Below are 25454 nucleotides of genomic sequence, written 5' to 3'. Positions count from 1 at the left end.
CGCGGGGGCCCTGGAGCTCCTGCTTGCCGCGAGCCGGGGCCTTCACCCTCCCTCCGCCCTCCCGCCTCGCAGGGTTGGGCCCAGAAACTCCCCTGGGAGCGGGGGCGCGTGCGGACGGCGGGCGGAGGAGGCGCGGCCGGGCTGCCAGGCCCAGCCCAGGCCCGGCGGAGTCTGAACCGCGAAAGTCCCGTGTGGGGAGGCAGGCCTGGTGCTCGGCCGGGGACCGGCCCTAGCAGCCCCTCGAGCGGTTCCCGGCGAACCTCCGGAGCGCGGATGTTCGGGACCCTCCCCGCTGGCCCGAGGCCGCCCAGAGTACAGGCGGGGCTCACGACCGCTCAGCGGCGCGGTTAAGCGTGGCCCTCCGAGCAGCAGGTGGGAAGAGCGGAACTGCCCCTCAGTCCGGCAGATTTGAAGCGGGGTGCCTTCAATCTCTTAGCTCCTTCTAGAGATAAAAATACTTTTTTTTTTAACAGAATATTTTCTGTAGTACATACTGGAGTTGTATCCTGTGCGTCCTCCCCACTCCATAATTTATGCAGAATTTCTACAAGTTAAAGGCAGATTATGTTTCCTGCCACCATTGCTACTGTTTATATAAAGTCCTTTTAAAATTTATGCAGAATTTCTACAAGTTAAAGGCAGATTATGTTTCCTGCCACCATTGCTACTGTTTATATAAAGTCCTTTTAAAATGTGGACTTTTGGGGAGAAAATGGAGTCTCACAAGATCACATCCTGATCTGAACAAAAGGAAGAATTATGACAGGTGGTAGCAGGAACGATTAGAAGTGCCTTACTCCTTTCTGCTCCAGAATTTGGAAGTCTGTCACTTGTTCAAGTTGAAAGCTTTCACCACAAGAGTTTCTAGCGTGTGGAATGGTATTGTCTGAAGGCAGAAAGTCCCAACTCTTGTAGTTAGGAAAAACACAGTAATTTACAGCTTTATTTTTCTGTCCAAAGGACTAGTATAAGTTCCTTAATTTACACATTAGTAACAGAGTAATTTGACTATTGGAATTTTGCATGGTATGCTTGTGAATTATTTCTCCCCCTCTCTCTCTCTTTCTCATTCTCTGACCTCCCTGGTTTATTTGAGGTTAGTTGAGAATTTTTTACTACTTTCTGAAACCAGGACCCTGCTTCTATGCCCTATTCCCTGGACTTGTCTCGAAGAGCATAACAGATAGTTTAAATATTTATTTTTATAAACCTCTCTCTTTTCTTCATTTTCATTAGAGAGTCCCAAGGACTGGCTGGGTATACAGAAATGTTCAGAGTCCAGAGAGCGTATCAGATCACATGTACAGAATGGCAATTATGGCTCTGGTGACCAAGGATGAGCATCTTAACAAAGACCGGTAAGCTGATGTGAACATTGATGCTTGTTAAGATCTCTGGTCTGTGCATATGCACCACTTCCCTTGACTGAGGCCTGTGTCTAATTCTTGCAGGTTAGTTTATCTGTCAAGAGATAAACCATACAGATTCAGGATGTAGGAAGGGGAATTATGGGTGTTGATTGCTTCAATTGTAAACTGCATTCTGGGTTTTCTCTGGCAAGTGATAGAGCCTGCCTTGGTCTCAAGAAAACAAGTGTGATATTAGGATTTCCAGGGCTGGAGAGTGCGTGTGGCATGTCTAAAATTCTATTATTGTATTAGTACACCATGTGCTTTAATTTAGCCCCTTTCATAAATACTAGCACCTGTTTGTGAGGTGACTTTTTAGAGAGGTAATGTGCAGGATGTAACTAAGAAAGGGATATCTTGTCCTTCAATCAGTCAGCAAGTGTTTTAAAATGCTTTTTGAACACAGAACAAAGTTTCGTAGCTAAGACAGTAAAATAAGTCTCCCATGAGTTACACGGGTCCCAACTGGCTTCTATAAAAGGAACAAAATAAGTTATGTTAAAAAATTAGCAAGGTTGGGGCTCCTGGCTGGCTCAGTTGGCAGAGCATGTGACTCTTGATCTTGGGGTCATGAGTTTGAGCCCCACGTCGGGTGTAGGGATTACTTTAAAAATAAATAAATACAAAGCTTAAGAAAAAACTAGCAAGTTATTCTAACAGACGAGATCATGTGTTCTTGGGGAAGTGGAAGAAGTGGAATGTGAGGTGAGCTCTGAAGAGTTGATGAGGTAGAAGAGTAGATGGCACAGTGTGCAGAGAGAACAGCTTAGCAACTGAGGCCCTGATGATAGGAACGTAAAGGTGTATTTTGGAAACAAAAAGTAAATCAATGTGTAGCAAAGGTCCATTAGAAAGCGTTCATTAGCCCTGTTATTCTGTAGATGGTGTGGAAGTGGGATTTTTTGGCAAAAAGTACAAAATGAACACGGTGTCAAATAGAGATAAACCTAAGTGTAGTCTGAGATTTAACTGGATGACAGAGAGAGACTGTGGATGGGACACCCCTGAGGAGGTTGTCAGGCCTTGTGCCACCTTGGAGATAGTGGGTACATGAAACAGATGGCCCTCTGGGGCGTTTATATTATGACCTGCCTTCATTATTTTGACAGTGATTATCTTCATCACTAATCATTATCAGGAACATAAATTATCAAATTTAGTTTTTAGACCAATCTTATGATGTATTATTATCCTTTTGTGCAGATGATAAAATGAAGGCTGACAGAATTGACCATTTAAAGAAATTAAGTAATTTGGCAGAGGTCACACAGCTAATAAGTGATTGCTGGATTTGAACCTAGATCTGTCCAACTCCACCATTTCTTTATAAAGCAACTCATTTTGACATCTAACTAGTATAGTAGGGGATGATTGTTTCTGAATTTTGTATCAGTAAGTAAATACTGTAACCAGATCATCTCCTCTTGGCGTTGTATTCTGAAGTTATCAACCTTTTAAAGTGAAATTTGAAAAACCAGCCATTTAAAAAAAAAAAAAATCCATGTTAACCGTTTCCTCTGCAATCATGTATTATTATGTTGAATATTAGCTAGCAGTTTTGAATCAGAACTGTTGTGGGCTGGTAGAATATAATTACCTTAGAAAATACTGCATGAAAATGCCCTGTGATGGTGGAGAAAAAAAATATGCAACTTCAAAATAGTATAGAGAAGGAACTTGTAGTGAATCTAATTTTGTGTAATTATTCACCATTTTTTGCCTGGTCAGATGTATTCGTCTAGCCCTGGTTCACGATATGGCAGAATGCATCGTTGGGGACATAGCACCAGCAGATAACATCCCCAAAGAAGAAAAACATAGGCGAGAAGAGGTCAGTGTTGACTGTTGACTCCACAAGAGACTACCAGAGAAACCTGTTGCTGAAGCAAAGCTAAGTTTATTAGACCTGTTGCAGTAAGGGAGAGTACCTGGGCAGAGTTTTAGTAGTGTCTCAGGAAAGGGAAGTCAGGAGAGAATATTTATCGAGTTTTAGGGCCGGGGCTGGAGGATGCTTAGATGGATCTTAACGAGATGGGCAGCTAGTTAGATTGCACAAGGTTTAGGGCAAAACAGCCTTGGATTGGTAGGACTGGTGTGGCAAAGTCTTAAATTCTTGAGGAGTAGGCTGTTAGTGTTTACTCTGTTTTGGGTGGTTTACAGTCTTCTCTTCCAGAAGCAAGGATTCCGTGGAATAAGCAGTGCATTGGTTTTTGGTTGTTCTCAACCTTGTTTAACACAAGATCAGAAAAGTATGCCTATTCCCAGCCTTGTTTAACACAGGGACAGGAAACTGTTGGTTTCTGTTCTCATTAGTATGTGGACATAGATGGTATGGCTTTCATTAGAACAATGGAAGTAGCTAGATCTTGAAGGAATTCTCCATGCTGGTTAAGCTCTTTGGAGAAAAGTTCTATAAATCACAAATATAATCAATATTATAGTAATTTGTGAATTTTCCATTAGTATTTTAATTTATTGGTCAGAAGTGAAGAAAAATACTTGGCAATAGTAAGAAATGAACAGCAATAAAATATTAAATCTGTGTTAATTTGGACTCTAAATCCAAAGTCCAGGACCAAAGAAGGACACATATTTGAGGCAGAGGTTGGAAAATCCAGGATTTTTTTTTTTTTTTTTTTTTTTTTTTTATTGAACAGCTGTTTCTCCATTCAGGGATTATTGCAAGCTACTTTTATTACAGGAGTTTGGTCATAAATTCCTAAGTGGATGAATCCTCATCAACATGGTTTAACAGAGTAGGTGGGCCTGAATATCTGTTCTCAGAGCTGAGGGAGACTGGAGTTCAGTAGCCAACAGTATTTTTATCCCTCCAGAAACAAGAAGATCCACAAGGAATCCTAGTTTAGGAGTTCTAACATTATGGGAACAAGGAAAATCACATAAGCAATGTTTTCTTCCTGCCAAAATACAGATCCAGAATACAGGCTAGGCATCATGACAGCTTGTGAAAAAGGGAGGAAACTGAGGAGATGTCTCTCTGTAGGAGTCTAGACTGTTGGGAATAAAGAATTCCTAGATTGATTGGCAGAATTTATAGAAAAAGAAACCAATTAGTTCAAGAGACAGAGTCGCAGAGAGGAATGAACCCTGAACCAGATCATGTTGAGTAATGACATAAAGGAGAGGGGATAGGGAAAAATCTCCCTAATTATGCAGCTCATTTCAGGATGATAAATTTGGACTTTGTGGAGGAGAAATGGTATATTGAAGTACCAGAGGGTCATCAGAGACTATAAAGTGACACAGAACAAGGAGAAAAGACAAACTGTCCCCATGAAGGTGCGTAATGAATTTGAGGCTTCCTCCACAGAGGAGCAAACCAGAGCCTTTTGGAAGAAAAAAAGAACCCATCAGAGGCTCTCTAGCCACTGAAGATGAGAGAAAACGTGCTACTGTTTTGACACGAGTGAGGCCTGGGTGGTGACACCTTGTGGAGGGGCCTGGTGGAGATGTGAACCGTCAGTGCCGCTGCCTTTCTGGACGTCCTGTCCTGGCAATGATGAGAATTTTTCTGGTTTCCTTGTACTTCTTGGCTGCTGCCACTCCAGTGTTCTCCAGGGGACTCAGTGCCATAATCAGAAGGGACAGGGGAAGCATCTTGAAGAACCACAAGTTCTTGGACAAGAAACCAAAGGCTTGGAAGAGTGCTGATATTCCATTACCTCTTCCTGCTGCTGGTTAGGATTTGGGAACAGAGAGAAAGATCTGGAAGGTGAACAATTCTTTATGCAGATGGTGTTTATGAACGAGATTTAGATGTCTGAACCATGCATTAAGATAATTAAATGAGGGTTTCTTGGCTCAAGGTGGAATGCACATAATGAGAAGCAGGCAGCGTTATTCGCCCAGAGGCTAGCCAACTGCATCAGGAAGGCTTAAACTGAAGTAGGAGGGAGAGAACATATTTGATAAACTTGGAAAGCTGATTGCTTTGAGGGAGAGTAGGTATTAAGATGAAAAGGAAAATGAGGGCATGGAAGAGAAAATTTAGGGCCAAAAGCAATATGTGTTGTCTGATCCCCTTCCTAAACAAGATAAAACAGACTTTATTTCATAACCCCAGTTGGTGAATGATGCCTAGTAAGGATCATCAGGAACTGGTGGGATGGAAATTGAGGCTGGAATACAGCAATAGCAGGTTATATTCTTTTGCAAAGAGAAAACATTAAGTTAGAAGGCAGAATCATGGTATGTATGTATCTTCCAGGGTTAAAGTTGCTAAAAGTTGCTTGCGAATGAGGACGTTCAAAGGGGAAGAACCAAACTTTATGATGGAAATGAACATGGCAAAATAGTGAAACTGAAAAATAGTGAACGTTTTATAGAGTGCTCATTATGTGCCAGATATTTGAAGCTTTACATATATTACCTACTTAATCGTCACAACGATTAAGGTGGATGCCGTTATTAACCCCCATTGTACAGATGAGAAACCTGAAGGACAAAGAGGTTAATAACCTTTAACCTCAGGGTTCCACAGTCAGTGATGGGCGAGTTAAGTGTCAAACCCTGTTCAAACCCCAGTGAACTTTTGTACTGTTCAGCCTTACCAGTGATGTGTGAAGATGCGTAATGCTTTCTAGGTACGGTTACAAAACTGACCTAAGACATTTGCTAGAAGCTTATTCGGCTCAGGACTTTAGGCAAATTCTTTTGATATGCTTTACTCACAGGAAGAAGCATGTCAAGTTAGGACAAATATCACTCTAGGGGCGCCTGGGTGGCTCAGTCAGTTAAGTGTCTGACTGGCTCAGGTCATGATCTCACAGCTTGTGAGTTCGAGCCCTGCATCGGGCTCTGTGCTGACAGCTCAGAGCCTGGAGCCTGCTTCAGATTTTGTGACTCCGTCTCTCTCTGCCCCTTCTCTGCTCACGCTCTGTCTCTCTCTCTCAAAAATAAATAAACATTAAAAAAAAAAAAAAAGAGGAAAATTATCACTCTAAATCTGTGTGTGAACAAGGTAAAACTCAGTATAGAAGTGGGAGTGGCAGAGCTCACCACCGGGAGGGTAAGTCTGGCCTTTGGAGCCATGTACCCTTTGAGTTTAGCAAAGTTGGTTTTGGAGGGTTCATTTAAAAAGTTAGGCACGATTCTTAGGCATATGTTGCCGAACAAGGAATATTGACCACCTAAAAGGTCTCAAAATGCAGATTTTGATTGTGTAATAACATGATATCAATGAGTTTTAGATCCAGAAAATCGTTGTTCAATTTCAAGAAGAGAGCAACAACGTATTTGTTATCTGTTTTGTTTTTTAAAGGACAGGGCGGTTTTAATCAACTGGAAGTTTATTGGATGTGATCTCCAAAAAGCTGATTCAGTCTCAGGCTACCTTTATAGAAATACAGCGTCCAGCATGATGGAGGCAATGGCCCCATTCTCTCCCACCTTGGTCAGACCACACCTCATTCACTATGTTCGGTGCTGGGTACGTCACCATAAAGGGAATATATTAATCCAAGAGTTTAGATATTTATATACCTGTAAATACATATTACTCAGTTCATTCTTTTCAAACAAAGGCAGTGGACAAACGTGTGTTTTTGGAATAGTGTAGAGAAAGGCGATCTATTTGTAAAGACGCCTTTAATTTTTGAAAATGCAAAGAGTTTTGAAGCATTTTCTGCAGTTTATGAAAAAGAAACAAGTGAGAATGCAGATACACAATACCCTAAATTTGATACCACTGAGGGTGGTATGATGCTACGGGCCGTTCAAGATGGTGATGTTACTTACGAGAGCACACTGTTGACACTGACACATGCCGTTCGCCCTGCCAGTGGTTGTGTTCTGTAACATTTTCCTCCCATTTTTATTTTCAATGCTTTTTCCCAGCTCACTATTCGATTTTATATGGGGCCTTTGCCACTTGGCCAAGGACCCTCACCTCCGGTTAGAAGAACTGAAGCGAATTAAGAGGTGTAGGATGAGGAGGGTGAAGGGATCTGAAGCCATTTGAGAGTAAGTTGCAGACCTCATGCCCCCCAAGATGTGATATTTTTTTTAAATTTTTTTTTATTTTTTAGAGAGAGAGAGCGTGAGTGGGGGAGAGGGGCAAAGGGAGAGAGCAAGAGAGATCATCTTAAAGTGGGTGTCATGCTCAGCCTGGAGCCCAACAGAGGGCTTGATCCCACGATCCTGGGATCATGACCTGAGCCCAGATCAAGAGTCGGCTGCCCAACTGACTGAGCCACCCAGGTGTCCCAAGACATGATGTTTTAGAAAGACAACTAAGCTGGAGCAACACAGAAATGGAGGAGGAAGGAACGAGGGTGGCTCCGGGGACTTCAGAGAGTAGTGCCTTCTCTCTCCTACCCTCTGCTGGACAGACCATGCAGATGTCCCTCAAGTGGCTGGTTTGGGTTACATGGCCTTCCCTTGGACCGGTCACTGTGGCCGCAGTGATTCTGGCCCAGCTGGGTCACTGCCCACGCATTCGATGCTGTGTTTGCGAGGGGTGAGGTGAGGCCTGGTGGAGGACCTGCAGGGATAGCTTCCAACTTGGTACAAGAAGGTATTTTCTGTCAGTGCTGCCTAAAGCCCATTTGGGCAGCCTCTGGAGGAGCTAGAGTCCCAGCCCTGGACATGTTTATGAAGGGAGGGCAAGAAGTGATTGGTGATGCTGTCGAATGGCTCAGATACTACACGGGTGGTATGGCTGATTATGCTTTAATATCCCTTTCTTTCATCCTGTGCGTATGACCCCACAAAATACTATCCTGTAGTTTCCTTTATGTTAATGACAATAACTGCCCATGTGTGTAGTGCTTTATGTTATGCAATAAAAATATTAACGGTGGGAAATGAATATAATAATACACAGGAAATTTCTTTGAGCTTTGTTATTCAGCGTTACTTTCCTGTTCTTGTTCTCAGGTTAGTTTTGAACTCCAGGATGCTTATGATTGAAATCACAAGATGTGATTCATCCACAAGATGTAAAACCTTGGCCTCACTTCTGATATCTCTGTAATCATCTCACACCTTCCTTATTGTCTTTTTTTTTTTTGGTGTCTGGTGTGCTTCAGGCCACAAAATAAGTGCTTGCTGAACCCCATATGAATAAGTACGCATGTTTCTTTAAAGTATACAACTGCCCTCCTTGTAATCTATAAATATTGTCCAACATCTGGCTGTCCTTTGGGGAGTTGTTTGTAAGAGTTTGAGCCCACTATTTGGCTTTTGTAGTTGAATTGTTAATTAGATAAATGTGATCATGAGTAAAATAACAGTTTGATATTTCAGGAAGCTATGAAGCAGCTAACACAGCTCCTCCCAGAAGATCTCAGGAAGGAACTTTATGGACTTTGGGAAGTAAGTATATGTGATGAGTTGCTTTTTATTTACTGTGATTGAGTTTATATGGATCTTCAATGTTGTAGTTGCCTCAGATTATCTTAACAAGCTGTCTCTAACTTATTATTTTCTCGTTTGTGTCTGTTTCTCACCTCCTGGTTGCTGCAGGGGTTTCTCATGGCTAATAGAAATTTTTCTTCCCTCCAGTCTCCCCATTTCCCTTGACACCATGATGCCTGGTGCAGATCTTGACTCAGCCCCTGGATTTCCTCTTGCGCTGCTCTCACCCCCACCCTGCCAGCCTGCACTCGCCCAGCCTTCTGGTCCTTGAAAAGAATGTGGGCCCTCACCACCTCCTGCCTCTGACCTTGGGCTTCTTCCCCTCCCTGAGCCTGTTGCCCACCTGTGAAACCTTGAAGGGCTGTTAAGAGCTGAGTGAGGTCAAAGTGAAGTGGTGCCATGATGCCCGGCACAGAACGGGGGCCCTGTAGGTGCTCACTGCCTTCCCGGTGCTTGATGGCAAGGTGGGAGGCAGAATGGCTGGTGGTATAGGGCAGGAAGAGTGGAAAGAGCAAAGAAAGCCCATGTGCTCCTGTTGCTCCCCCCTCCTAGTGCTGGTTTTCATTTGTGAAGAGAAAACAACAGCAGACAAATCCTTGCCTACTGCAGTTTCTCACTTCCCTGCAGTCCGTACTGGCCCTTCCTTGCGTGAGCCCTGAGACGCCCCCCTCCACAGCCCCCCTCCCCTCTCCCACTGTCAGAGGACGATCTTCCCCCTTTCACAACCACAGCCCCCCCCCCCCCCCCCCCCCCCCCGGCTCTCCCAGGAGCCTCAGAGCTGGCAGACTTCCCTTCCCACTGCCCACTGCCTAGCGTGCTGGGTCAGGTCTTTCCTTGACTTGGGAAGACTAGGGGTCAGGTTGGGAAGTGACCAGGTTGAACCCTGACTAGATGTTTCTCCTATAAATGCCATTTTCCTCAGTGGTCAGATTCTGTAGTATGATGTCATTTCTGTGGTTTAGCTGGATTATGGGATGAAGTGAGCATCCTTCCCTTGTGAGGCAGTACACTATGATGCAGAGAGCAAGGCTTGCCTCCAGAGACCTGGATTTGAGTCCCACCTCCCTTGGGTGAGTTACTTGGTTCTAGTTGGCCTATTTCTCCTAGAACATGAGAGTAATACAGCTCCACAGGCCCTAAATCCTCAGTTAGGAAATCTACAAAGTTCAGAGAGCCCATTTTTAAAAAACCTGACCTAACTTCACTCATACGGCAAAATTTACCTGAATCAACATGAGGCTGTTTAGAGTCCCCACTCATTCCCCTTGGTGTGAAAATTAATATGCTTTGATGTAGGAATATTCATTCATCTGTTTAGCAGCTGAGTCTGCCCTTGACCCCACTAGAGGTTTTCTGTAATGTGTACTATATATACCATATTGTTTTCTAAGTTAAAAATATGCTGAAAACTGAAACAGTTTTGTCCTCAGGACTGAAGGTGAAAGATTGTGGCTGTTAATGCCTACCTTGCCAAATAATTGTGAAAATTCAATCTGGCAAAATATGCATGGTATGTAGCTGGAGCCTGGCTCGGGTGGTATCTGTCACTAGGTGTAACGGGGTTTCTTTAGGAAAAAGAGTCCCTTGTGCCAAAGTAGGTCCTTTCAAGTGAACTTCTGGAACACTGTGAGTTGAGGAATAATGGAATAGAGTTCATTATAGAAAGAGATTTCATACATAGAAAGAGAAAAAAAGTAGCCCCTGAGCTTATGAAACTAATCTCAAGTATTGTTTTTACAAAGGAAAGACTCCTTTAATTTAAAACTTTTCTACTTCTAAAATCGTTGTTGCACTATATGCTAACTAATTTGGATGTAAATTAAAAAACAAAAACAAAAAACAAACAACAACAAAAAACCCCAAAAAACTTTTCATAAGAATTGGTACCCTTCTGTCTCCTAGTTATTATAAACACAGTGGCAGTATCTGTTAAATTATTTTCTCAGTTAGCCATCAGCTACTGGCTAAAAAAAGCTTACAGCAAAATTTACTTACAAAAATTACTTTACATTTACTGGAAAATTTCCTTTTATTTAAGTAGGTTCCAAATGAAAACATCACAATAAAGACTTTGGGTTTGGAAAAATATAAAATACAGAGCATAAAGGACTCGATAACCCCTAAATAGGTGACAGTTTTATGATGTCATGAAAGTCAGTGGTTGAATCAATTAAGCTTGTTAAAGAAGGTCCCAGGACAGGTACACAGTGGCCTTGGAATGTGACAGTCCTTCTTTAGAATTGTTGGAGCTGTGCCGGCAGACAGCTTAAAAGAAGAGAACATGGGATTCGGTTACTTTGTTGGTGACACTGTGGGATATTGATGGATGTGGAGGAGGAACATTTGCACTTTCTTACTTTCTGACATGAACCCCATCTTTGCATGCTATGAAAGGGTTGGGCTCGTTTTTCTGTTAAGAGCCCGAGGGGAAAAAATGAGGACCATATAAATAGGCAGCAACAAATTTTTCAGACAGAATTGTAGAAATGTATTTATAGAGAATATTATTCATGGCTCTTAAACTTTCCTTAACCAATTCATACACCCCTATGAATGAAGTAGCTGCTTCAGGTCAAGAGAGGCCCCTGAGGTACAGGCTGGGCATACATGTTTAAGTCTCAGTGTTTATTCTCTGTGCAAGGGGGTGAGTGTGTATGTATGTGCTGATGCTGGGGGGCACAGATACATTTAAGTTTATTTAAATATCGTGAAAACAAAGCAGGAAAATGTACCTCTCTAGAATCTAGTATTCTTTAAAGAGAGTTTTAGACATTAGAATTGTTCCTAATTTCTTTGACTATTTCTCCCCATCCTGTGTCTATTAAAGCCTGTATTTCAGGAACTAGAGTATCACTGTCCTTCTGTACACAACACATGTTTCTTCACAGCTCACAGGATCTTATGACAAAAGAACCTAGCTCTAGGTGGTACGTCAGAAGAAGATATTCCTCTCCCCTCTTCTCTTTCTGATATGGATTGAATTGTGTCCCACTAAAATTCAGAGGTATCTCCAAATAAGACGTTATTTGGAGATACGATTTTCTTTCTCCTCCATTCAGTAGTTTATTCTCAGTGCCTAGTAAAATATAAAATAGATGGTGGGCAATGAATATTTGAATATTTGTTGAATGAATTGATAGGACTTTTTATTGTTAGTGTGAAGGACGTCTTTTTTTTTTATAATTGTATTTCAGATTTTTATTGTTCATGTCAAAATGTAATTATATCATTTCAGGTGTTCTTCAAAGAGGAAGTGATTACTGGAGGATTTTTTTTTTTTTTTCCTTGAGATAGGATTTTTTTTTTTAATATTTTTTTTTATTTTTTTTTAACGTTTTTATTTATTTTTGAGACAGAGAGAGACAGAGCATGAACAGGGGAGGGTCAGAGAGAGAGGGAGACACAGAATCTGAAACAGGCTCCAGGCTCTGAGCTGTTAGCACAGAGCCCGACGCGGGGCTCGAACTCACGGACCGTGAGATCATGACCTGAGCTGAAGTCGGATGCTTAACCGACAAGCCACCCAGGCGCCCCTCCTTGAGATAGGATTTAAAAAGTGTTTTGGGAGATGGGATTTTTATAGATGTAATCAAATTAATATGGGGTTATTCAGGTGGGTCCTCATGCAATATGACTGTTACCCTATACAAAGGGGAACTTGGACACAAAGATGCATATTGGGGAAGTGCTATGTGAACATGAGAGAGGCCATCTATAAGCCCAGGAGAAGGGCCTGGAGTGGATTCTTCCTCACAGCCCTCCGAAGGAACCAGTCCTGCCAACAGCTAGCTTTCCAACTTCTAGCTCCAGAGTTATGAGACCATAAATTTCTGTTACCTAAGCCCCAGTTTATGGTTCTTTTTATAGCAACCCTAGAAAACTAATTCATTCCTTCTCTCTTTCTTTTTCTCTCTTTCTCTGTATCTCTCTGTGTTTTCCTCTTTCTGAGACCTTTGGTACTATGTAGTGGCTACTTTACCATATTCTTATGTATTTTAAAATTATTTCTGGATCCCATCTCTATGACTCTTTACATGTTAGAATTTTGTAAATTTAAAACTGGAAGAAAATCCATGCCCAACTCCTTTATTTTATGCATAAGAAAATGGGGCTGAGGAGCAGTATGTTGCCCAGGGTCTCTTAGCTGATGGGTGACAAAGCCTGCCTCCTAGTTCAGCATTGTCTTTAGGTTATGATGCAGCACAGGGGTTGATTGAACAAGCATTTATAGTTCTGTTGTATTTAGGACACCATGTCAGTTACTTACTAGTAGTAAGATACTCTTTTACTGTCCTAGGGCTGCTGTAACAAATTGCCGGAAATTTGGATGGCTTTAAACAACAGAAATGTATTGTTTCACGGTTCTGGAGTCTGGAATCCAAAATCAAGGTGTTGGCAGGGCTGTGCTCTGAAGGCTCCAGGAGAGGATCCTTTCTTACCTCTGCCTGGCTTCTGATAGATGCTGCTTCTAGCTTTTGGCATCCCTTGCCTTATAGACACATCACTCCAATGTAGGCCTCGGTAGTCAGATGCTGTTCTCCCTGGGTCTGTATCTGTGCCCAAATTTCCTTCTTCTTGTAAGGACACCAGCCATTGGACTAGGGTCCATCCCAATCCAGTGTGACTTTATCTCAGTTTGATTACATCTGCAATCTTCCAGATATTCCATTATTTGGAAATAAGGTCATATCCACAGGTTCCAGGTAGACTTGAATTTTTGGAAAACACTATGCAACCCATATACACTCTCATATTAACTTAAGCATTTTTATAATTCATGTCCTATGTTAGTACATGGATTTCGATATCCAATTTCCAGGGTTCAGATGCCCTGTTTACTAGCATTGTGATCTTGGGCAACTTATTGAACCTCTGTGTGCTTCAATATCCTTATTTATAAAATGGCAATAGCAGTAGAATGCCTATCTTATAGTGTTGTATGGCAATCAGATTAATTACTATATGTAAAGTGCTTGGAATATTGCCTGGCACACGGTAAGCTCTATCTTTCTTCTGTCTCCATTCCATATGTTCTGATTTTGGTTTAAGAAGATACGGTCATTCTGTACCCAGGGAACTTAGAATAGTACAGTTACATAGAAAATGCCAGTTGAGGGGCACCTGGGTGGCCCAGTCTATTAAGTGTCAGACTTCAGCTCAGGTCATGATCTCATGATTCATGGGTTTGAGCCCCTCATCGGGTTCTGTGCTGACAGCTCAGAGCCTGGATCCTGCTTCGGATTCTGTGTCTCCCTCTGTCTCTGCCTCTCTCTTTCTCTCAAAAATAAATTAAGCATTAAAATTTTTTTTTTAATTAAAAAAAGAAAATGCCAGTTGATTGATTTCTGAAATGTTAATCATAGCTGCTCACCACTATAAATAGCTATGAACCCAGAGGGTCACATCTATTTAATGCACTTCAACATCCTTGATTATAATTTATCTTTGCCATAGAAGTGTGAAACCAAATATCAGTAAGTCAAGAGCAAACATTTTCATTTTTTTCAAAGCATCACTGAAAGATGTTCACCCCACCACCTGCCTTTCACTTTAAAGAAATATCCCCATGAATCCCAAGGCATAGCAGGAGCTGCCCCTCATGCAGTTGCCATTGCCGGAAGTCCAATCAGTTGGGAGACACAGTGGGTTAATGGGTACCCTTTAAAATCTCCCTACAAAGGATACTTTGTAGTTCAGGTGCAGTATTTTATTGGGGAGTTTGATGCAGAGCAACATGAGAGTACTGGGTCCCAGAGGGAGAGTCACAGAAGGTAGGCAGTGAGAGGTGCAAGAGAGAGACTTCATGTAACTCTTCAGTCGGGGCCGACCCCTCCCCAAGGAAGAGGGAGGAGACTTGTGGCCTTGTCCCCTTTCGTCCCCTTCTCTTCCCTTTCATGACCCAGATTTGTATCTCTTTGCAGCTTGAACTCCTTCTTGAACTTCTTCTGTTGCTCCACAGAACCCCAGTCTGAGTCATTTCAGTCAACTTGTCTTCCCGAGTCCCACCTGGAGGCTGCAGAGTGCTGATGCAGGGACCTTCCCACCCCCCTGCCTTGGGGACCGGAATCACTCATGACCCATCTAGGTCTCCAGGCTCTGCTGAGCCTCAGGGCTGCAGGACTCCTCGTTGGCAACAGACAGTCTCTCTGTCTCTGGCCCCACATCAGCTGTCCATCCCTCTCTTTGCTCACCTGCTTTGCACTTCTCTCCCAACTTTACAGCAAATAATCTTGCCTCCTTCACCGAGAACATAGAAGTTTCCAGATGGGAACTTTTTCACGTTTTTGTAAGCCTTGTATATAATGTTTACACATCATATTTTTGAAATAAACTTCCTAGATACTACATCTCTCTACTTCCCTTCACCACCAAATAGGTCGGACATGGTCCCCACTCCCTGCCTCTGCCTCCCCACAGCCCACCAGTGTGACTCAGCCCCACCATGCGCTGCTCTTGTAGCGACCTCAGACTGCCTCTGTGTGACTCTGCCTGGCAAGTCCTGCTCTGCCCAGGTGCCACCTGACACCTTGGCTGCATAGAAGATGTTGCCTCTCATCCCTCAGGTCTGCGACATGGCTCCCTCCTGATTTTCTTTGTACCTTTCTGGCTCTTTCTGAGTTTCTTCAAGTGTTCCTCTTCTTCAGCTGACTTTGTCAGAGCTGATATTGTCTTCCCAGGGCTGTGTCCTTGGCCTGTCCTTTCTGCACACTCCTCCAAGGCTTCAGTGGTCACATTCTGATTATCCCATATGTTCTGAAAATCTTTCTTCGAAGCTCCAAACATACAAATCCAACAGCCTAATGGAGCTCCACTTAAGTATCCTGTTCAGCAGGTTCACAGCATCCTCCTTTTCTTCAGCCCTTTTTGTTACTTTAAAAACTATTGTATTGAAAAACAAAGCACAGAAAAAAATTCAAAAACCTTTGTATAGCATGAGTTCCTAGAGGGATGACATCCTTGTAACTACCACCTACATCAAGATTTGGAACTTGACCATTTCACCGCAAGAAGCCCCTTCCTAGGCCCTGACCAAAGCCAGCCCCTCCCTTCCCCCAAAAGAACCCACTGTCCTGATTTTCAGTGATCACCCGAATTTCTTTATGGTTTTTTCACCAAAGTGCTCATCCTTAGACATTTTAGCTTAATCTTGTGCATTTTTTTAAGGCTTAATGTGTCTTTTTAATCTCCTTTAATCTATAGTTTGTCCCTGACCCCCACCCCATCTCTTTCTTTTTCTTGCAAGTTATCTGTTGAAGAATTCAGACCATGTGGCTTACAGAGTTTTCCATAGTTTTGCCATGGGTTTTGCCAGCTGCACACTCATGATGCAGTTCATGTTCCTCTGTTCTCCTGTTTTCTGCAGAGTGGCAGCTGGATCCAGAGGCTGGATCAGACTTACGTTGGATCTTTTTGGCAAAACTGTAGGTGGTGTTGGATTCTTTCATCATGAGGCACATGATGTCTGGGTTTTCTTTTTCTTTTTCTTCTTCTTCTTCAAAATTCTATTTAAATTCTAGTCAGTTAACAGATAGTGTAATAATGGTTTCAGGAGTAGAATTTAGTGATTCATTGCTTACCTATAACACCCAGTGCTTATCATCACAAGTGCCCCCCTTAAGTCACCCATCTAGCCCTTCCTCCATCCTTTTTCTTGATGCTTCTATCCCTTAATCCCTTTGGGTTGCAGAATCGTAAGACACTATTGTTTTTATTTTATTTTCATTTAGTAGTTGAAATAATTATATTAGCAGAGGCTTCTTCCTCATCTGCTCTTTGGTTGCAGTTCACAAAGGAAAGGTGGGTTAACACTTGACTTTGGTTGTTTCCTTGATGGCAGGAATGGCAGGATATTGTAGCCTCACTTATCTCGAACATGCTTCAGCTAGACCTCTTCCTGTTTTTTGTTTGTTTGGTTGGTTTTGTTTAAATGGGTTATGTTGTTTCAAGACCACAATATGCGCACTAGGGTGCTTCCTGCTACTGAGTTGGTTATGGTTTTCATGTTTTTAATGGACAGGGCTAAGATATATATATGTGTGTGTGCCTCCTGAGTTCATGGTGATGTTTTCAATTCAGATACAGTACTGTACGGTTTTCACGTAACCTCTTATGTTATGTCTTAACCTCTTCTATATTATACTTTCTTCCATACAAGGAACCCTGATTATACAGGCTTTATCCTTCTCTACACATGTACATGTCTCAGAATAACAATTGTATGTCCCACCATCGTCAATTCTGATTATTAAAAACAGTTTAAAAAATTGTTTTGCCTATGCTGTTTTTATTTTCCCTTTATTTTTTTATAGTTGAACTCCATCTAGACTGTCAAATCATTTAACCATTACATGCTGTCTCTCACACCTCATTTAATCTTAGTTCTGGGACGCCTGGGTGGCTCAGTCCGTTAAGTGTCTAACTCTTGATCTCAGCTCAGGTCTTGATCTCAGGGTCCTGAGTCTGAGCCCCATGTTAGGCTCCACGAGCAGTATGGAACCTACTTAAAAAAAAAAAAAAAGTTCTATGAGTCCCTGTTGATGCTCACCACCAGTCCTTATGTCAATTTCTCCTGGTCATTTTGTGTGTCTGAAACTTGTTCTCTTGTAAGTTCTCCAACAAGGACTCACAGGAGCAATATTCTCTAAATCTTGCCTGTTTTTAATTGTTCCTCTGTGTTCTTTACTCTGGAAGGTCCGTTTTGCTTGATATAAAAATCCCATGGTTCCCAGTTTCTTTCCTTGAATATCTTAAATACATTCCTCCATTCTCTTTGGTCGTAAAGCATTGTTGTTAGATCATAATTTTATTTTCCTTATGTGTCAGATGCTCCTTTTGCATAGGTGTACAAATGATTTTTTTAAATGTATAGTAATTTCATTAGAATGTGCTTTGGTATTGGTCCTTCTGGGTCAATATCCTCAGCTATTTAGTATGGGCTTTTAATTTCAAGAAAGTTTTTTTGAATATAGTTTTTCTTTTACTTTAGTTTCCTTCCCCCCCCCCCCCCAAGACTCCTACGTGTCTGTCTGTTGATTCTTCTTCAACTCAGTATTTGTCACCTTCTCTCTCAGATCCTTTACATCATGTTCATTTCTTTTTGACTTTTAAGCCTAACTTCCTTTTCAATTTCTGTTTCTCTTAAGGCGTTATTTATCGTGTTAAAATATCCATCCCAGTGTTCCTGTTTGCTGCTTAGCCTTCGCTGAGAAAATGACTTTTTCTTTCATCTCTATCTCTAATTTTTTTAATGTGGTTCTTTCATGTCTTACCATTTTCTTAACATCTTTTAATTCTTTTTGAAGTAGTTTCTTACAGATTTGATCCTTTAAAAAAATGAAGAATGTCTTTCTGAGGTGACTTTTCTGTAGAGATGTCATTTCGCTCCTTGCTCTCTGTATCTTCTGGTAGCCTTGTAGGGGATTTGATCTCTGTGTTTTTTACATTGCTCATTTTGATATGCACTTCATTTTCCTTAACTTTTGGAAGGAAACTTGGTCCAGATAGCTTTTTTTTTGACTTCACAGAACTTACTCTTCTGTTTTGGTTTGTGTTTTAATGGGATGTTAAAATGTTCGGTGGCTTATGTTCAGATATTCCCTGGCTTTGTGCTCTTTCCCCACTTTTATCTGGACTTTTTCTTTGCTTCATCTTGTTATCTTACCCAACTCAATTGTATTATTTTTTTAAGTTTATTTATTTTAAGGGGGGGTGGGGCGCAGAGAGAATCCCAAACAGGCTCTGCACTGTCCGCACAGAGCCCGGTGTGGGGCTCGAACCCAGGAACCGTGAGATTATGACCTGAGCCAAAATCATGAGTCAGAGGCTTAACTGACTGAGCCATCCAGGCGCCCCATTTTACCTCACTCGGTTTTAATTCCACCCCAGCAGCTTCTATTTATGTGGGGTCCTGTCCTGGAGGAGCCCTGGGAGGTCAGACTGCTGAATCCACCTTGGCTGGGATTGTGTCAGGTGCTGTTGGAGCACACCTGTTGGCTGTCCTGAGCTTCTCCATCTCTCAGGTGCATCAGATCCCCTGTTGCTCCTGCTGATTGAAAGTGGGGCTTATGGCACTCCTGGGTGGCTGTCGGTTAAGCGTCCGACTTCGGCTCAGGTCATGATCTCGCGGTCTATGAGTTCGAGCCCCGCATCGGGCTCTGTGCTGACAGCTCAGAGCCCGGAGCCTGTTTCAGATTCTGTGTCTCCCTCTGTCTCTGACCCTCTCCCCCGTTCATGCTCTGTCTCTCTCTGTCTCAAAAATAAATAAATGTTAAAAAATGTAAAAAGAAAGTGGGGCTTATGGCTGGGGCCAGTTTGTCCCCACTTATGTATATTTTGTGATACATGGTAATGCTATGTACCTTAGTTTTTTTATAAATGTTGCTCATTAGGTTTCGGTTTTGCTGTTTCTTTGTTCTGTCAGTCTTTTGGGTCTGTTTCTTCTCTTTTGCTCCCTCTTGAGTTACGCATGCCAGGAACTAGGAAGTCATTCTCAGCTCTGTCTTTTGTTCACATTCATATTTTGGTGTCCTTCTTCATCCTTAGCATTTCTCAAATTTGCACTCTTGTCCCATCTTCGTTGCCGTGAGATTAAGCCAGACCAGATTCTCCAAACTTCTCTGCTGGTGCTACAGTCTCAGAGCCTGATTTCTCTGCTTCCCATCTAGCCATTTTCCACACCAAAGGGAGAATGATCTTTCTAAAACGCAAATCTGATCCTGACCCTTCTGGCCTGAAATCTCTCGGTGATGTCCAGTAGCTGCAGGGTAAGCTGAAACCACTTCTCACAACCACAAGGCCTTTTGGGAGTTGGCCCTCCTCCTCCTTCAGCGTCTTCTCTCCCTTCCTCCTGCAATTAATTCTGCATTCTGTCGTGAGAAACTACTTGCAGTACGTTCCCAAAGATGCCTTGTCTTACTTCTAGAGCTTTGTGGCCACACTGTTCTTACCCTGCCTCCTTGTTGGAAAGTGAAATTGAAGAATGTCTGTACCATTATTTTTTGACCAAAAAAACTCAACAATTTACATTTTTAAGAGAAATGGAATTTCACCAGAATTTGTTATACAGTATGTGGTATTTCCTAGTGGTCTTGAAATCTTTTTCTTCTCACTTTCAATAGAGAAAAATCCTGGACTGCTATACTTTGAGTATATTCCATTTCTTTTTCATTAAATAATGAACTTGAATTTGTTAAATATATATATTATATTTTATAATATTTTATAATTATTTATAATTATATTTATATATAATTGTAAATGTGAATCAGCATTAAGTAAAAGGAGTTATTTTTAAGTGCTTTTGAATTAAAACAAAATGTATTTTGTCTCGTATTAAAATGGTTTTTTCGTGTACAATTTTCAGCTCTATCAAAATCCAAATAGCTGCCTTTATAAGAATAAGGCATCTGATAGAAACTGAGAAACCTTAAGTGATTCACATCACATCACCCTGCCAAGAAGGCATGACAGGTTCATTATCCAGACACATCTGGGGTGGAGTTACAAATGAGAACTTTGCAGGGAAATCAGTTGGGAACACTTTGGTCTTAATAGAAGAACGATTCTATACAGTATTAATTAGGACTTGTGTGGTATGTGTCATGCTATAAGAGGCAACCCTCCTGTAGATTTTTGGTTCAGTTTTGCAGTAAGGAGGGAGACAGACCCAAGGGAGGAAGATAGAAAAAAAAAACAAACCCTGCTCCCCATCCGCTGCCTTCACCACCTCCTTATCACCAATACCACACACACACCATTGCATGAAGAACTCCCAGACCCTGACTGTATCCTCAGGAGTTATAACCCAAGGGGACTCGATTGAATCCTCCCTGTATGGATAGCAAGGACAGAGATTTCCACTGGAAAGGGACAGCGAAAATTAAACGAGAAAGCCAGAAATTCACTTAAAAAGGAAGAGGAAGGGGTGCCTGGGTGGCTTGGTCGGTTAAGCGTCCGACTTCGGCTCAGGTCATGATCTCACGGTCTGTGAGTTTGAGCTCCGCATCAGGCTCTGTGCTGACAGCTCAGAGCCTGGAGCCTGTTTCAGATTCTGTGTCTCCCTCTCTCTCTGCTCCTCCCCTGTTCATGCTCTGTCTCTCTCTGTCTCAAAAATAAATAAACGTTAAAAAAAAAAATTAAAAAAAAAAAAAGGAAACGGAAGCTGTTTTTTAAATGGACAGGGAAATCCTTTGAGAAACGTGAGACGAAATATTAGCTTGAAGTTAAAAAGACCTCCAGCACTCGGGTGGGTTAAAGAGTAACGATCTTGAGATGAAGACAGGGTACCAGACAGGAAGAGAAATGCTTGGAGCGTCGATGTGAACGAATGGGCCTCCTGAGGCCTCCGGTGCAATGCATGGACTGGCACACACACCCTTCTCGAAAGGAGTGCTGATGGTGAGCCGTGAAATTACAGCCGAAGCCTCTCTGGGAAGGGTTTGTGCGTGGTCGAGAAGGGCGGCCAGTTCACAGTGTGCTTTTACATGTGGCTCTGATGTCAGTACCAGAGTCTGAATTTTCCTGGAGGACCCCGTCCTGCGGCTCTCATCATGCTGCTTTAATTGTCCGTTCACTTAGGAGTATGAGACCCAGTCTAGTGCAGAAGCCAAATTTGTGAAGCAGCTGGACCAGTGTGAGATGATTCTTCAGGCATCCGAGTATGAAGACCTTGAGAACACACCGGGGAGGCTGCAGGACTTCTATGATTCCACAGCAGGTACTCGGTGCTCTTTTCAGTAAACACCATTTTAGTGTGGCTTTTACCCTCGCGTAGTGACTGACATCACGTTAGCGAAATCTGCTGTTGTTACCTTCTTCTGACACTTGCACCTGGGGCACGTAAATAGGAAAGGGTGGGATTCATGGTGAGAGGTGGTCTATTGTGGGAGAGCATTGGCGCCTTGGATCTGAGCACCAAGCCAGGTTCACGTCCACACCTGCCTGTGTGCCCCCGCCCCGGGCAGTCTCCTGGCTTTTCTGTGTCCTCCCAGAAAAATGGAAAGCACAGAACTGACCCTGCTTGAGTCACAGGTGGGTTTTGAGATTCAAGAGAGAGAATATATGTGAAAGTACATTGTAATCTGAAGGTCTTTATAGGAGTAAAGTCATATGAGATGAAGGTAGAAAAAGAGATGTAAAAATAGGAAACCCCAGACAGTTGAAGTCACCAGTGTCATTATAGTGCTCCATTGCACAGGCCGGGAGCTTGATTTGTTCTGGTTCTGCCACCTACAGTCCATGTAACCTCCAGCAAATTACTCAACATAGCTCTGGGCCTTAGTTTCTGTATTTTTAAAATAAGGATAATTATAGAAGCGCCTGGCTGACTCAGTAGAGTGTGCAGCTCTTGATCTCAGAGTTGTGAGTTTGAGCCCCACGTTGGGTATAGAGATTACTTAAATCTTTAAAATCAACTTTATAGGGCTACTTGAAGACATGGCGGGTTAGTTCACGTGAAGTGCTTAGAATGATACCTGGCAAGAAGCCTTCACTATCTTCATTTTGATAACAGTGTTTAGTGAAGCTGCATACGCTATGGAGGTGCTGGCTGGTGTTCATGAGGTTGGTTCCGTTTTCCTTTCCTCTTTTCCAGCCCCACTCTCTCTGCCTCTCTCTGCTTGTTATTTCTGTATCATAGCCTCCTCACTCGGCCAGCCAGGCTCACTAGTTCATCCTACAGGTCTCAACGTTTTCCTCCTTCGTAGACCTAGATATTATCGCATCTTCCTTTTTGAAACTTTTGTGGCTTTCCTCTTCCTCAAAAGTAAGATCTTAACACTTTGGAGTGGCCTAAAGAGCTCTGCAGTCTGAGGCCACTTACATCCCTAGTCTCCTTTCTGAATCCTCCCTGTCAACATGAGGTATTCCCTTCTTTTTGCTCAGTCTGCATTTGCCATAATGTTGTGACCGTGTGATTTGCGTTTTCCTTAAGGATGTTTCTTACTGGGTCTCTTCCCAAAACCCCCAGTTGCTCAGCCTATCCCGTACTAAGCTGTGTGAGGGCCAAGACCAGGTTTGTCTCATCTATCTTTGATATAGACGATGCTCGGAAATGTTTGACTTCAGCTAAATAGAGTAGCATTGTAAACTGGGGATCAGCAAACTCTGGCTCATCGGCCAAGCTGGACTGGTGCTGGTTTGTATAAATAAATTTTATTGAAACAGCCACGCTCATTCTCTATGTATTGTCTATACTGCTTTTACACCACAGTGGCAGAATTGAGTAGTCGGCAAGAAGCCACATAGTTCACAAAGCCTGAAGTACGTACTGTCTTACTCTTTACGGAAAAGGTTTGCCAACCCGTTGTGAGCAATGATCGGTCTCCAAGATAGCCTGCGTCACCAATAACATAACTCTAAAATACAAGTCATGTTTATGTGGTGCTTTGCATTTTCACACTATCATCTTCTATTTTGATACACTCACAATGAAAAGTAGAAAATGAAACATCAGACTACTAGTAGAATCAAAAAATGTGGGAACTGGAAGGGTCATCTAGTTTAAACTCCAGATTTTATTGAGGAAGAAATGAAGTGAGAAAGAGGGTGATGTGCCCGCAGCTGAGTTGAGATCAAAATTCACTTCACTTTCCACTCTGGTGCACTACGCTTAAAAAAGTTAAGAATTTTAAGTAATATAAGTGATGTAAGGAGTGGTTTCTTTTCTCAAAAATGCTTAAAGAAAACAACAGGCTTAGTTCGGGAGCAATGAAGATGTACATGGCAAACCTCATGAGGATTTTAAGTAAACTGTACCCCGAATGTGGGGCTTGAATTCATGACCCCAAGATCAAGGGTCTCATGCTTACCAACTGAGCCAGCCGGGTGCCACTCCCCCCTCTGTTAGGATTTTGAAGGGGACTTAAAGGCTTTAGTTTGATAACATTTACAATTTTATTTCTCTAATTCAGTCAATACTTAGGGCTCTCTTTTTCTCTTTTCTTTTTGAAACTTTGTGTGTTGAGGAGCAGCATGAAGGCCATTGTGGCTCGTGGGGGTGGATGAGAGGAGAGGGTGGCAGGTGAGGCCCACCGAGCAGCCTAAGAGGTTGGCTTGTGCTCTGAGCAAGATGGGGACCCCTTGGCGGAGGTGGATCGTGGGGCGAGTGGGATCTGACTTGGGTTTTGAAAGGGGCACTTGGGCTGGAAGCAGGGAGACCAGCTGGTGGCCATCGCAGTATCTGAGTGAGAAATGATAGTGGTTTGAGCCAGGTTGGTAGCAATAGAAAAAGAAAGGAACGGCCAGATTCTGGATATATTCTGAATATAAAGGCCAACAGAATTTGTGTAGGGGTGTTTATGAGAGAAATCCAAGGACTTTGGTCTGGCAACTATAGAAGAATGGAGTTTCCACTAGATGGGGAAGGTGGGGAAAAGATAGGTTTCAAAGGAGAAAGTCAGGAGTCCCAGAAGCCTCGGGAAGAAAATGTTTCAAGAAGGGTAGTCATCAGATTCAGCAATGTGTTGCTAATTGGTGTGTCCTAAGTAAGAGCCATTTTGGTGGAATCGCAGTAATAGTTTGACAGCGTGACCTTTACACAGTGGGGCAGACGGTGGCCTGGAGGCAACGGGGAGCATAGAGGGCAGACCCAGGCCCAGTGAAAAGAGCCATGTGAGAGAGAAAACATCCACCATGTGACAAGCTGCAGGGAAAGCCATATCCTCAGGACAAGCCAGACATCAGGGCCAGAAAGTGAAGGGAACGTTCAGAGAAGAGGTTGAGGATAGGGAATAAATGGAATCAAATTTGGACTGAACAGTAAACAACAAAGGCACTGGCAAGAAAAAAACAGGGAAGAAGTGGTGGGTTTGATAATCCTGCACGCCAACCACCTTCAACTAAGAGAGCTTATAGGTAGGTTGCTGCCCAGGGCAGAAGTCTGGGAGGGTTGAGGAGCAGGGAAGACAGATCAGTGGGTTTTAGTGTAGTTGTGTACAAGAGACACATTTGCATCCTGGGACTGCCTGGACCTTCTGCTCTTCCTATTAGTCTTTTTAATATGTATGTGCTTTGTGCCCGTGATTTCTGGTTTCAGAATGGGCAGAGATTGTGTCCAGCTCTCTACCTGGTGAAGTTTTCCCTAGCTCTGCCTGATGAACAGTTCTTTGCCCGACTGTCATCCCCAATGCTTGGTGGCATCCAGGGTGATGGAGGATAAGCTCCAAGTGGTCCTCTGACCGGGACCTGGAGTTGTATTCTGTCTTGGAGTCGATCACAGAACCCGGGCCCTGACAAGCCTAGGATCAAGCTGGAGAAACTGATGTATTCTCTTGTCAACCTCTTTCCCTGTCTTCTTGCCTTGCAGGAAAATTCAGTCACCCGGAGATAGTCCAACTTGTCTCTGAACTTGAGGCAGAAAGAAACGCTAACATAGCTGCCGCCACCAGTGAGCCCCGCTCCTGATGTGCTCTCTGGGTTGCTGCACTCCTGTGACAGACATTGTGTTTTTCCCTTTCATGGTGTTGTTTGGCCACTGTTGCTTTGTTGATTCCCCAGATGCAAGTCTGTTTATTTTCCGTTGCCTGGACTCCAGTAAGAAACCTGATACAATCTGGATAATAAAAGGAGCTACAGAACAGGATGTGGTCCTGAAAATGCCATGGATGAAGCCTGAGGGTAGTGGGGGGAGTTTTTTAATGAACTAACTAAATAAATTTTTAAAACCTTAAA

General features: G+C 42.7%; 1 protein-coding gene across 2 annotated transcripts in view; it reads left to right on the top strand.

Annotated features, from left to right (window-relative positions):
* The window catches only part of HDDC2 (HD domain containing 2), a 25622-nt gene extending 168 nt beyond the window's left edge, over positions 1-25454 (top strand). For both annotated transcript variants that reach the window (XM_042939750.1, XM_042939749.1), the window contains exons 2-6: positions 1237-1358; positions 3138-3240; positions 8676-8744; positions 21363-21501; positions 25090-25454. In XM_042939750.1, coding sequence (XP_042795684.1) covers positions 1237-1358; positions 3138-3240; positions 8676-8744; positions 21363-21501; positions 25090-25187 — 531 coding nt within the window. In that variant the 3' untranslated portion in view covers positions 25188-25454. The remainder of the gene's footprint in view (positions 1-1236; positions 1359-3137; positions 3241-8675; positions 8745-21362; positions 21502-25089) is intronic.

This window comes from Panthera leo, chromosome B2, assembly GCF_018350215.1.
Source record: "Panthera leo isolate Ple1 chromosome B2, P.leo_Ple1_pat1.1, whole genome shotgun sequence".
Classification (NCBI taxonomy): Eukaryota; Metazoa; Chordata; class Mammalia; order Carnivora; family Felidae; genus Panthera; species Panthera leo.
The sequence above is the reverse complement of the archived record's forward strand: the minus strand, read 5'-3'. Positions and strand labels throughout refer to the sequence as shown.